The sequence below is a fragment of the Schistocerca americana genome, chromosome 7 (assembly GCF_021461395.2).
Source record: "Schistocerca americana isolate TAMUIC-IGC-003095 chromosome 7, iqSchAmer2.1, whole genome shotgun sequence".
NCBI classification, from domain to species: Eukaryota; Metazoa; Arthropoda; class Insecta; order Orthoptera; family Acrididae; genus Schistocerca; species Schistocerca americana.
The window spans coordinates 406,740,460-406,753,883 of NC_060125.1; the positions used below are offsets into that span (position 1 = coordinate 406,740,460).

General features: G+C 40.3%; 1 protein-coding gene across 3 annotated transcripts in view; it reads right to left on the reverse strand.

The window, feature by feature from the left end:
- Nucleotides 1-934: 934 nt before the first annotated feature.
- LOC124622245 (T-complex protein 11-like protein 1) overlaps nucleotides 935-13,424 on the reverse strand; it is a 126,843-nt gene continuing 114,353 nt past the window's right edge. For 2 of the 3 annotated variants that reach the window (XM_047147900.1, XM_047147901.1), the window contains exons 11-12: nucleotides 6,628-6,794; nucleotides 936-1,363 (exon numbers count right to left, since the gene is read on the reverse strand). In XM_047147900.1, the coding sequence (XP_047003856.1) occupies nucleotides 1,152-1,363; nucleotides 6,628-6,794 (379 nt within the window). In that variant the 3' untranslated portion in view covers nucleotides 936-1,151. Of the gene's footprint in view, nucleotides 1,364-6,627; nucleotides 6,795-13,424 lie in introns of all 3 variants that reach the window. The other variant, XM_047147902.1, reaches the window with a different exon arrangement.

Here is a 13,424-nt window from a genome sequence, read left to right on the forward strand (position 1 = left end):
GCTAGCTGCCATTCATCACACCAACTAGAAATTTTGTCTATGTCATCTTGTATCCTCCTATAGTTACTAAATTTCGACACCTTCCTGTTCACCCACCATCATTGCAAATGACCACAAATTGCTACCCAACCTGTCCACCAGATCATTTATGCACACAGAAAACAACAGCAGTCCTATCACACTTCCCTGGAACAATGCTGACAATATCCTCATCTCTGATGAAAAGAAAACATTGGTCTCCTACCCTGTTTAACACAGCATAGTGATTTCAGCTCAGTTTGTTTTACTTTAATGGGTTACAGGTGTTTCAGAAATTTGTCTTATAGCTCCCTTATGGTACCCCTTGTACTTGAAGGTCCATTCATTACTTATTTAGTACAGCATATGTGCCAGAATGTATAAGGGTTCTGGAGAGTAAAGTAAATGTTGTGTCATTGACATGTTTCTCACACTAGGAGTTTCACTTCCAATTGCTGCACATGCCACTGTAAACTTAGCAAAGTTCTGCAAACAATGGTAAATCTAAGAACAGAAAGAAGTTTAATTAATTTGTCTGAGAACAAGGTGTGATTTACTACAATCAGTCAAAAACAGTCTGCCAGTCAAGTTTGTTGATATTTATGGTTGTGTCTAAGTTGCAGTATTTTGATTTGCTACTAGCAATTTCAAATGTAACTGTATTTTACTGTTTTGTTTTTTGAGTGGATTCATTCTAAAATAAGCTTAGGGAACATATTGCAAATAGGACTCAGGAATGCATGACAGAAATGTGTGTGTGTCAGAGAGAGAGAGAGAGAGAGAGAGAGAGAGAGAGAGAGAGAGAGAGAGAGATAAATAAATAGACATATTTCAAATAAAATTAGTTAAATTGTTAATTAATACACATGTATTTCATTGAAAATATGGATAACTTACAAATCGTAGTAGTTAAGTTATACAATAAATACTTTATTTATTTATTTTTAAGAAAGAAATTAACATCTGTATTCCCTTTTCATATTGTGAAAAATGGTCTGTATGAAACCTGATCATACACCATTGTTTAAATAAATGGAGGAATCTGTCATGGAATACTCAGTTGGATTCCAGTTACAATTAAAAAGAGTTTCAATGAGAGTTAACAATGTTTCTCAAAATGAAAGTGTAAGTAGCTAAGGTGATGCTTTTGCAGATTTCACAGCATCTGCTATAATTTCACTATAGTATTCACCATAAACTGCACGATTATGTGATACCAGGCGAAGAAACTGGCCAGTTAGTGTTGTGAGTTCTGCTTTCAGAAAAGACAGTCCAGGAGGAACTTGCACAGGTGCTGCTGTGGGAGATGTTATTGTAAGTTCTAAGAACTCCATTATTCGCAAACCTGTAACAGAAATTGAATACTGACAAATTGAAACATTCAGAGATGTGTGATACAAGAATGCCATTTTGACAATATAACTACAAGAAGAGGAAAAAATTAAATTTATACTACACAAACACTCATAAATCAATCAGTAACAGTGTATACCACAAGCACTGAAATAAATGCCTGACAAAGAAACAAGAAAAAAGTAAATACATATAGGATGGATTGTCGTCGTCATCATCATCATCATCATCATCATCATCATCATCATCGTCTAGCTACACCCAAATATGTTGGCCCTACATATATCATTAACCCACTTTTCATTAGGTTGTTGTCTCACCCTTTATATACCTCCTAGTGTCCAACAAAGAACCTATTTGGTCCACATATCATCCATTTTCTGTCTGTAACACTCGTCACCATTTTGATTTAATTACATTTCCCACTCCAGTCTCTTCCCAGGCTCTCTTCCAGTAATTTCAAACAATCTGCAATTGCTCACTAAGTTATGCTCAGTTTTTGAATGGTTTTCACATTAAAAATGCATGTCTCATTGCCATTAGCAAAAACTATTAACATATGTGGAATGCACAATTTCCTTTTTAGACATTTCAGAAGTTTCGGTTTTGAAACTCTACTTACTTTACCAGACACAATTCAAGTTGTTTTTCCACTCCAATCTCTCTCTCCCCCTCCAGCCACTATCATCAATAGCTCTCAATACAAAACTTTTCAATTTGTGTATTTTCTTTTCAATATGTTGGCCATATATTAATCTTATTTTAATTTTCAGATCTGCTTGCAAATTTTCTGTATTACATTCTTATGATTGTCACAAGTTGTTCTATTAATTATCCCATGAGTCATAAACGAGATACTGTGATCAACACCTTCAACCCATTACATGCAGTCTCCCATCCTTCATCAAAGACACCAACCACTTTCTCGAATGCTTGGAATCGTTACCCAGTCTGTTACCCCCGGAAACCATCCTTGTAACCATTGATGCCACTTCCCTATACACAAATATCCCACACATCCAGGGCCTCGCTGCAATGGAGCACTTCCTTTCAGGCCGATCACCTGCCACCCTACCTAAAACCTATTTCCTCATCGCCTTAGCTAGCTTCATCCTGACTCACAACTTCTTCACTTTTGAAGGCCAGACATACCAACATTTAAAGGGAACAGCCATGGGTACCAGAATGGCCCCCTCGTATGCCAACCTTTTTATGGGTCGCTTAGAGGAAGCCTTCTTGGTTACCCAGGCCTGCCAACCCGAAGTTTGGTACAGATTTATTGATGACATCTTCATGATCTGGACTCACAGTGAAGAAGAACTCCAGAATTTCCTCTCCAACCTCAACTCCTTTGGTTCCATCAGATTCACCTGGTCCTACTCCAAATCCCATGCCACTTTCCTTGATGCTGACCTCCATCTGTCCAATGGCCAGCTTCACACATCCGTCCACATCAAACCCACCAACAAGCAACAGTATCTCCATTATGACAGCTGCCACCCATTCCATATCAAACGGTCCCTTCCCTACAGCCTAGGCCTTCGTGGCAAACGAATCTGCTCCAGTCCTGAATCCCTGAACCATTACACCAACAACCTGAAAACAGCTTTCGCATCCCGCAACTACCCTCCCGGCCTGGTACAGAAGCAAATAACCAGAGCCACTTCCTCATACCCTCAAACCCAGAACCTCTCACAGAAGAACCCCAAAAGTGCCCCACTTGTGACAGGATACTTCCAGGGACTGGATCAGACTCTGAATGTGGCTCTCCAGCAGGGATACGACTTCCTCAAATCCTGCCCCGAAATGAGATCCATCCTTCATGAAATCCTCCCCACTCCACCAAGAGTGTCTTTCCGCCGTCCACCTAACCTTCGTAACCTCTTAGTTCATCCCTATGAAATCACCAAACCACCTTTCCTACCCTCTGGCTCCTACCCTTGTAACTGCCCCAGGTGTAAAACCTGTCCCACGCACCCTCCCACCACCAACTCCAGTCCTGTAACCCAGAAGGTGTACACGATCAAAGGCAGAGCCACGTGTGAAAGCACCCACGTGATTTACGAAACTGACCTGCCTACACTGTGATGCTTTCTATGTGGGAATGACCAGCAACAAACTGTCCATTTGCATGAATGGACACAGGCAGACAGTGTTTGTTGGTAATGAGGATCACCTTGTGGCTAAACATGCCTTGGTGCATGGCCAGCACATCTTGGCAGTGTTACACCGTCCGGGTTATCTGGATACTTCCCACTGACACCAACCTATCCGAACTCCGGAGATGGGAACCTGCCCTTCAGTATATCCTCTCTTCCCGTTATTCACCAGGCCTCAACCTCCGCTAATTTCAAGTTGCCACCACTCATACCTCACCTGTCATTCAACAACATCTTTGCCTCTGCACTTCTGCCTCGACTGATATCTCTGCCCAAACTCTTTGCCTTTTAATATGTCTGCTTGTGTCTGTATATGTGTGGATGGATATGTGTGTGTGTGCGCGAGTGTATACTTGTCCTTTTTTCCCCCTAAGGTAAGTCTTTCCGCTCCCGGGATTGGAATGACTCCTTACCCTCTCCCTTAAAACCCACATCCTTTCATCTTTCCCTCTCCTTCCCTCTTTCCTGACGAAGCAACCATTGGTTGTGAAAGCTTGAAATTCTGTGTGTGTGTTTTTTATTGTGTCTGTCTACCAGCGCTTTCCAGTTTGGTAAGTCATGGAATCTTTGTTTTTAATATACTGTGAATTTATTGTGTTTTCAGAATTTTATTAGTATATCTCTCTCTGACACACACCGTCTCTTTGGTAGCATCTACCATTAGCACTCTGCGATGCCCTCAGTCTTGATGAAATCATTAGGACACATACTGCTCTTCTATCGATCTTCTCTCTCTCTTCTATTAATCCCAACTTTCGATGTCCCAGAGTAACCTGACAAGCAAAACTCATATCCTCTACAGGTCTACCACAATTTCGCTAAATTTTCTGGCATTCTACATTTCAATATACAACAACAATGTCCTCAAGTGACTTTGTGGAGGTCCTGACATTATCTAAAATATCATTTTATAAGTATAAATAATGAACAGGACTGATCATCTAACACTTTTTTAAGATGAACCTTATGTTACTTTCAGAACAGATAGTTTCTTTTCTATCAAGAATGACATGCATGTTCTATATGCTGGTAAGTCATAAATACAATCATAAGCCTGGTCTGATGTTCACTAAGCTCATATTTTCTTCACTAGATGGGAATGTAGGACTGTTTCAAATGTCTTTTGGAAGTCCAGGAATGTGTTGCGAACCTGCAGTACCTCTATGTACCACTTTCTAGATTTCATATGAACAAAGTGAGATGAGTTTCATACAGTCAATCACAGTTTATGGAATCCACGCACATTTTCAGATTTTTCTAATTTGTTGTTAAGTTTATCTACAATTTAGTCAAACAATACAAAGTCATCAGCAAAATGAAAGTGTTCACATATTTCATTAACAGTTATTCCTTCTTTAGTTTCCCAGTTTAATGACCTGAAAACAACCTCTAGAAATGGTGACAATAGTTTTGGTGATATGGAATCTCCACACCTGGAGACTTTACCAATTCCAAATTACTCGTTTCCGAGATGAATTCTACAACACGTTTCACATTTCAACAATTATATATAATATTCCTCAATTTACTAATGCCTTGTTTCACAAAGACTCTTAGCACTGATTTTGTTTTCAAAATATATGAATCCCAAGGCAAAGTGGTAATTCACATTCATTTTCTGTTCTATAATTAAGTTCACAGCTTGAAAGCGATCCATTATCTGATGTCAGCTTTTAAAGCCCGTTTAAAATACGATGCCCCACTCCCCAACATTTTTGACAATAATTTTAATTTGCATCTTTTACTTATTAAGAGGAAGTTGCTCAGTTTTTATGTCTTCTCTGTCCAGTATATCATAACCACAGATATGGTCAAAAGTAAGTGACCATATGAAGAGAAGATGTAAAACATTCCAAGTGTCACTTTTTCACAAAGTGTGTTGTCAGTGCTATTGCATTCCCAGTACTCTGTTGCATGTCCAATACTTATTCCAAATGTCAAATTCAGGAGGAGATGTTTCAACTATTCACAAACAGATGGTGTGTGGTTGCTGTGCCAAGCTCCAAGTGCCTTGCGATGCAGTTTTCTCCATTTAGCCTGGTACGGTTTGCAGATGTAACACAAAAGTTTTTAGTGAACATGAACAGCTTTTTGAGCTGCAATATAGATTTTGCAGTTCTAGAGAAATAAAGAAGAGCAAGTACAGCCTTTGTTCCACAAGATTGTTGAGTCAGCTAAGGCTACGAACTTTGTTACATGTAATTTCAAACTGTGCAACTGACAGCTTTGATTTTAAAAATGTTGTCAATGCAGATGTTCAAGATCTCCAAATGCAGTATGATCAAAGTGCCTCAAACTCATTCATCTCTAATAGATATTAAAAGCTTTTACTCTGAAACAGAAGAAACTAAAATGTCAATGTACTTGAAAGACGAAATAACAAGGCTGATGTACACCATACTTCATCTGGTAGACCAGCAATGTTTATCAACTGCAGCAAGACAGAAAGACTTGTTGGTGATGTAGCCATTTCTTCCTCAACAGCATTACGAGCTCTACTTCAAACTTTGTAACTCGATCCCAAGAACAGAACGTGCAAAAAATTGAAACAGAAGTCAATACTGGGTTAGAGAGTTAACGTTAATTTTGTTCTTCTCTTGTGAAAAATTTAAAAGATATATAGAAATGGTATTTGCTCATTGCAGTTCACTAGTTAAAATTTTGCTGCTGTATTTCTATACTTGCATTATCAAAAATAAAACTAAGAGCTTCAATATTAACAGCACTACAAAAAAAAAAACAAAAAAAAAACACTTTCTTACTGGCATTTGGAAGCAGTCAGCTCCTTGGCATGGCACTTAGCAAAATTATGTGGTATCAGAATATCTTCTCAAGTTTTTAGTTTCAAATAAGTCATGTACAAAAAGAGATAAATTGTGTCCTGACAAATGTGAGATTTGGCACTTAGATATTTGACATTTCCACTCTTCATATAATTTACTGCTCTTTTGGCAAATTCCCCATACTGAAGTTTCACTTGCAATCACCTTAACACAGCCAGTTTTGGAGAAAGCACACAAATTTGTAGTACTTTTACAGGCATACATTTTATTTCAATAATTTCAAGCAATAATGCATAAAAAACATGCACACTTACGAACTAGTTGTTTCACTTTATGTTCTGGAAATGCAACACTGGAAATCTGAGAAGTGAGGGATGCAGTTGCAGTTTCGTCCAGCTGAGAAAATCCACATTCCACTAAAGAATCATTTACATCCTTGATTATTTGCAATGATACATTTGGCATCACGTCTGTCAGATCCCTAAAATAATGAATTAAAAAACTTTCACAACTTTTACAAGTTAAAAGCATTAGAAAAACAAATGAAAAACAAAAACTTCAGAATTCCCACAAGTTAAAAGAATATCAGTACGATTAAAACATCAAAAGACTATGCTCAATTCTACAAAAGAAGTAGAAATAAAAATCGACTTAACCAAGGCCCAGTAACAGGGCTGTGAAATTTTATCATCTGTCTGTACCTTCTCTCCTACTCATTAGACCATATTCACAAACATCTTATACAAACTGCTATGATTTCTTTTCCAAATACTGTGAGTCTGTATTCCAGTTACACATGATGTTGATTTGCTGTAGTACACAATAATTTGAATTGTTTTTCATCTTTCACAATATATGTGAAGCCTCATATAGGATTCAAGTACTGTACGTACATTTGCAGGTTCGGTTTTTGAGGAAATGGTTGTCTCTCTATGAGTTACATGAAATAACAGAAAGAAATAAAGATATTGTCATATTTATAGACTTGTAGGATTCGTAGAAACAAAACCCTAGTGAAATAGGCCATTAGAAATGATTGTATGGGAACTAAAAATGGGCTTAAAGGTAGAGAATAACTCTGCAACCATGAACAAACAGAATCATACTCAATAAGATACTGCACCTCACGACACATACATTTCTGTTTATATATAAACAAAGTTATTTTGCACTACAAAAAAATCAGAAAATAAGTAAATAATATACGAGGTGCATTCAAGTTCTAAAGCCTCCGATTTTTTTTCTCCACATGGAAAGAGATAGAAACATGCGCATTGTTTTAAAATGAGGCCGCGTTCATTGTCAATACGTCCCAGAGATGGCAGCACCGTACGGCAGATGGAATTTTACCGCCAGTGGCGAGAATGAGAACTGTTTTAAATACTTAAAATGGCGACGTTTTCCTTACTTGAACAGCGTGCAGTCATTTGTTTTCTGAATTTGCGTGGTGTGAAACCAATTGAAATTCATCGACAGTTGAAGGAGACATGTGGTGATGGAGTTATGGATGTGTCGAAAGTGCGTTCGTGGGTGCGACAGTTTAATGAAGGCAGAACATCGTGTGACAACAAACCGAAACAACCTCGGGCTCGCACAAGCCGGTCTGACGACATGATCGAGAAAGTGGAGAGAATTGTTTTGGGGGATCGCCGAATGACTGTTGAACAGATTGCCTCCAGAGTTGGCATTTCTGTGGGTTCTGTGCACACAGTCCTGCATCACGACTTGAAAATGCGAAAAGTGTCATCCAGGTGAGTGCCACGAATGCTGACGGACGACCACATGGCTGCCCGTGTGGCATGTTGCCAAGCAATGTTGACGCGCAACGACAGCATGAATGGGACTTTCTTTTCGTCGGTTGTGACAATGGATGAGACGTGGATGCCATATTTCAATCCAGAAACAAAGCTCCAGTCAGCTCAATGGAAGCACACAGATTCACCGCCACCAAAAAATTTCGGGTAACCGCCAATGCTGAAAAAATGATGGTGTCCATGTTCTGGGACAGCGAGGGCGTAATCCTTACCCATTGCGTTCCAAAGGGCACTACGGTAACAGGTGCATCCTACGAAAATGTTTTGAAGAACAAATTCCTTCCTGCACTGCAACAAAAACGTCCGGGAAGGGCTGCACGTGTGCTGTTTCACCAAGACAACGCACCCGCACATCGAGCAAACGTTACGCAACAGTTTCTTCGTGATAACAACTTTGATGTGATTCCTCATGCTCCCTACTCATCTGACCTGGCTCCTAGTGGCTTTTGGCTTTTTCCAACAATGAAAGACACTCTCCGTGACCGCACATTCACCAGCCGTGCTGCTATTGCCTCAGCGATTTTCCAGTGGTCAAAACAGACTCCTAAAGAAGCCTTCGCCGCTGCCATGGAATCATGGCGTCAGCATTGTGAAAAATGTGTACATCTGCAGGGCGATTACGTCGAGAAGTAATGCCAGTTTCATCGATTTCGGGTGAGTAGTTAATTAGAAAAAAAATCGGAGGCCTTAGAACTTGAATGCACCTCGTACAAGTAAAATGATAAAGTTTCAAAATTCCATCACACGGTAATACAATTACAGAAACTATTTAATAAATGCAAACGTGAGTTCACAAACAAATCGTTACGCAAAGTGAAGGAATGAAGCAAGGAAGACTAGTGTTCAATGTTCTGTTTACGACAAGATCAACTGAAATGGAGCAAAAACTTGCACTTGGGAATGAAATTGGATGTATCGTTTTCAAGGCTATCATCCCAATATTTTCTTCAATTCAGAGAAACCACTGAACATCTATACCTGGACATCCAGAAGAGGACTGCTGGTCCTTCTGAATAGTCAAGTGTGCTAAGCACTGCAGTATGTCACCCAGTCTGAAAAGTATAAAGCATCACCAAGCGGCATAGAGGTTACAAGAGTATCGATAGAGGCCATCGACAAGACTCACTGGAAACGTGCCGCCAACGCCCTCTCAGCCGCCAGTATCTCGGTTCGCCATCGCAGACCAGAGGACCAGTTTAGTCAGTTAGTTTAACCAGTTAGTTTGAGCATGTTACGTCAGACAGTTCGAGTCTACGCTGTGGAGTTCCAGTGGGTCACTCTGAGACGGAGCCACAGACTTAGTGTCTAGCACAGACAGACAATACTTAGTATTCTTTTACTGAAAATAGTGGGCTTCTACTTCAACAGCATTGAGGCTATGTGGACTAAACAGAAGAGAGCTTACACCATAGCACAGGGAAACTTAAGTTGTTAATGAATAAAGAACCCAGTTATTAACTGTGCGCAGTTTGTGTTATAGGACGAGGATATTGGTGACCAACCAACATCATCTCCTTGCTTCCCATGGTACAGCTCTACATGGACAATAAGACAACATAAAAGCAGCTAAAGAGAATACAACACTGGTAACAAGAACATTTCAGTGAAGCAGATTTTGGTTGCTTCTCTTGTGTTTCAGACTGCAGGAGTTTCTAATTGCAAATTTGTTGTTGTGTCCTTGCATGTATTCCAGGAGGGGAGCCGCAGAACTAATTACATTTCTCTTTTCAGAGGCTTTGTTTGATTCTTTTTTTGGTACTATGTATTTGTGTAAACCAAGGTTACACCGCCCCCTGCCTACACACCTCAGCCACAGACAGCCAATCTGAAAGATTTAACACAAGCTTTTCAGTTTCAGAACCAACAAATTGCTGCCTTGCTGATGACGGTACAACAACTTCTAGCTGAACAAGCAATGGTGGCTGCACAACGGATCAACCGACGTGCTCAACAAGTGCCGCAGCCCAGTATACCTATGTTGCGGCAATCTGCCGACACAGAAGAGGTATGGCACAAATACTTGACACAGTTCCAACCTCATTGTGCAGTTCATTGTGTTCAAGGTACTGTGAAACTACAATACTTTCTTTTGACTGTGGGGTCCCCAGTGTTCAGGTTAACACAAAAACTATTCTCAACTGCGTCTCCTGACGAACTTAGCTATGCTGAAGTAATCGCTGCGTCAACCAAGTACTAAGACTAAGTGCAAGTAGTTGCAGCCAGCTTTCAGTTTTTTCATTTGCAGAAAAAGCCAGAACAGACTTACCATCAGTGGTATGACTAGGAAGTGTAAATTTTAGTGTTGTTATGGAAACTTCTACAGTGATCTCATGATTCAAGATGCTATAACATTCAGTGTCACCGATAGCAGAATATGGGAACATATCGTAAAATACTCTGATACTTCACTCCCTCAAGTGCTGCAAATCTTAGAGCAATATGATTCGGGTTCTATGGCAGCCACTAAGTTTGACCAGACCCTGATTTGTCGGGTTGAGCCACCCCTTGCTCACTACCGCCCCAAGCAGCCACAACAGTGAGCGCATACACGGCTGTGCGGACAGCCATGTAAACAGACCTGTGCACTTAGTGAAGTCTTGCCCTAGATGTTTTGCTCGCCATAAAAGACAGAACTGCCGAACATGTAACGCAACGTGTTACACATGTGGAAAAAAAAAGGCCATGTCCAAACAGTTTGTTTGCAATGGCATAAAAATGCTAATTTTGCCCGTTCCCAGAAATAATAGGCTCGTGCACATGCAGTGAACATTGTGTTGCAGTGAACGTTGTGTTTTCCACATCTCCAACAGATTCTGACAAAAGTAAGATTAAGATTGTGCCTCCTTCTCACCCTAGTGCTGTGCAATGACAGTCAAACAAACTATTTGTCTCATTATGCATTGCTGGCTGTCGTGCGAACTTTCAGTTAGACACAGGTGCCGCAGTAACCTTGCTTAATAATGCCATATATGAACAGTCAGGCTCACCAGGCCTTTCTAAATCTAGCAAGCACCTCACTGCTTACAACGGATACGAAATTCCAGTGCTTGAACAGTGTAGTTTGCTTGCCACATAAAAATCTCACACCAGGACAGCGAATTTTACTGTGTTAAAACCAACATACAGTGAGAACATTTTCAGTTTGGATGCCTTTGATTTGTGTGGCTTTAACATTTGTGACAACGTTCTTTCCATATCGGCTTGTGATCCGAAAGCCAATGTAAGCTAGCTTGCTTAAAGAATTTCCTGAACTATTTTCCAAAGGAATGGGAAAAGTTAATAACTTTGTAGCACATGTTACATTGAAAGACGATGCACAGCATATGTTTTCTTGAGCCTGCCCCGTCTGAATTGCTTTAGGAGGCAAAGTAGCCAGTGAATTGAAAGAACTGTATGATAATGGTGTAATTGCTCCCATTCAAGCTAGTCAATGGGCAAGTATACTAGTTTTGTTGCCTAAGCCTTCTGGTCACATTTGTATTAGTGTTGACTTCAAGTCTACAGTCAACCCATAGACAGTAGTTGATACTTATCTGTTACCTTGCCCTGAGGAACTCGTGGACAGACTTGGTGCAGGACGTTACTTTTCTAAGATTGGTTTGCGTGATGCCCACTTGCAAATTTCATTGGATGAAGAACCACAGAAAGTGTTTGTTGTAAGTACACACTTAGGGCTGTTTGAATATTTGCTTTTGCTTTGGCAATGCTTCTGCACCCGCCATTTTTGAACATTACTTGTAACAGCTGACTGCAAAAGTGCCATTTTGTTCAAACTACCTTGATGATATTGTTGTCTCAGGCCGTACACCAGAGGAACACATTGACAATTTATGTGTTGTCAGAAGCAGAGAAGCAGGACTCAAGTGTCATCTCGAATATTGTGAATTTTTTCAAACTGAACTACAGTACTTAGGTCACGTGATAAACAGTCAGTGTGTGCACCCCATCCAGTCTCATTTGCTTGCAATCTGTGACCTGCCTGCCTATTCCTCGCAATGTGTCTCAACTGCAGTCAGTACTAGGCAAGATGACATACTACATTCGGTTCATACCAAATGCTGCACAGATCGCGGCTCCATCGCATTGCTTGCGTCACAAAAATGTGCCATTTGTGTGGTCTAAAGATTGTCAAGACACATTTCAGAAACTCAAAAATGCTTTATTTAGTGACATATGTTTAGTGCATTTTGACCCTGCCAGGCTGGTAGTTTTGCAAGTCGACATTTCCTCCTACAGAATCAGCACTGTACTTTAACAAAGAATTGGTACACAAGACAGACCAATTGGTTTCGCTTCAAAGCTGTTAACTCAAACACAGTGCAATTACTCACAAATAGAAAAAGAGGCTCTCGCTATCATGTGTGGTGTGAAAAAATTCCATTACTATTTGTATTATCACAAGTTCTATTTAGTGACAGATTACAAGCCTTTGCAGTCCTTGTTTCAACTGTCAAAGCCCGTTTCTACACACGCTGCTCAAAAATTGCGCTGCTGGGCTTTGTTGCTTTCACAGTATCAGTATGAAACAGTGTACAGACCTACAGCAAAGCATGGTAAAGTAGATGCCCTATCTCGCCTTCCAATTGACACAGACTGATTTTGATGCATCTGCCGCATCTTGTTGCCAAATCGATGCGCAGGACTCTGAATTGCTGGAATATTTTCCCTTGAACTAAATAAAAATTACACAGGCCACAGAAGCAGACCCAGACATCAATATTTTGTTGCATTATATTCACACGTCTTGGCCTCGTTCCTTGAACAGTACCCGGAAACTCAGTTGTGCGCAAACATTTTTCATGTCAGCATAGCCTTTCAGTTCAACAAGGTCTAGTTCAAAATGACAGTGGACAATCCAGTGTGCTTATTCCCAAAGTATTGCAAAAGGATATGTTGCGGTTGCTCCATAACGACATTGGGGAATTTTTTGCACTAAAAAGTTAGCACGCCGGCACTGTACTTGGCAGGGCATGGATGCCAACACACCTAACAGATGACGGCACAGTGTCACACATGTGTGTAGAACCAATCTGCTCTGCCACACACATTTGCAGCTTGGCCTAATACTAAATCGCATGGCAATGAGTGCACATAGACTTTGCAGGACCATTTTGGAACACTTGCTGGCTCATAGTGGTAGACTCTTTTAGCAAGTTCCCATTTGCGGTGCTTATGGCTTCTGTGACATCATGTAGCATCATTTGCCGTTGTCCTCAATATTTTGCAACAAAGGTTTGCCAGAAGTACTTGTGGCGGACAACAGACCACAGGTCACTTCATGTGACTTTGAAAAGTTT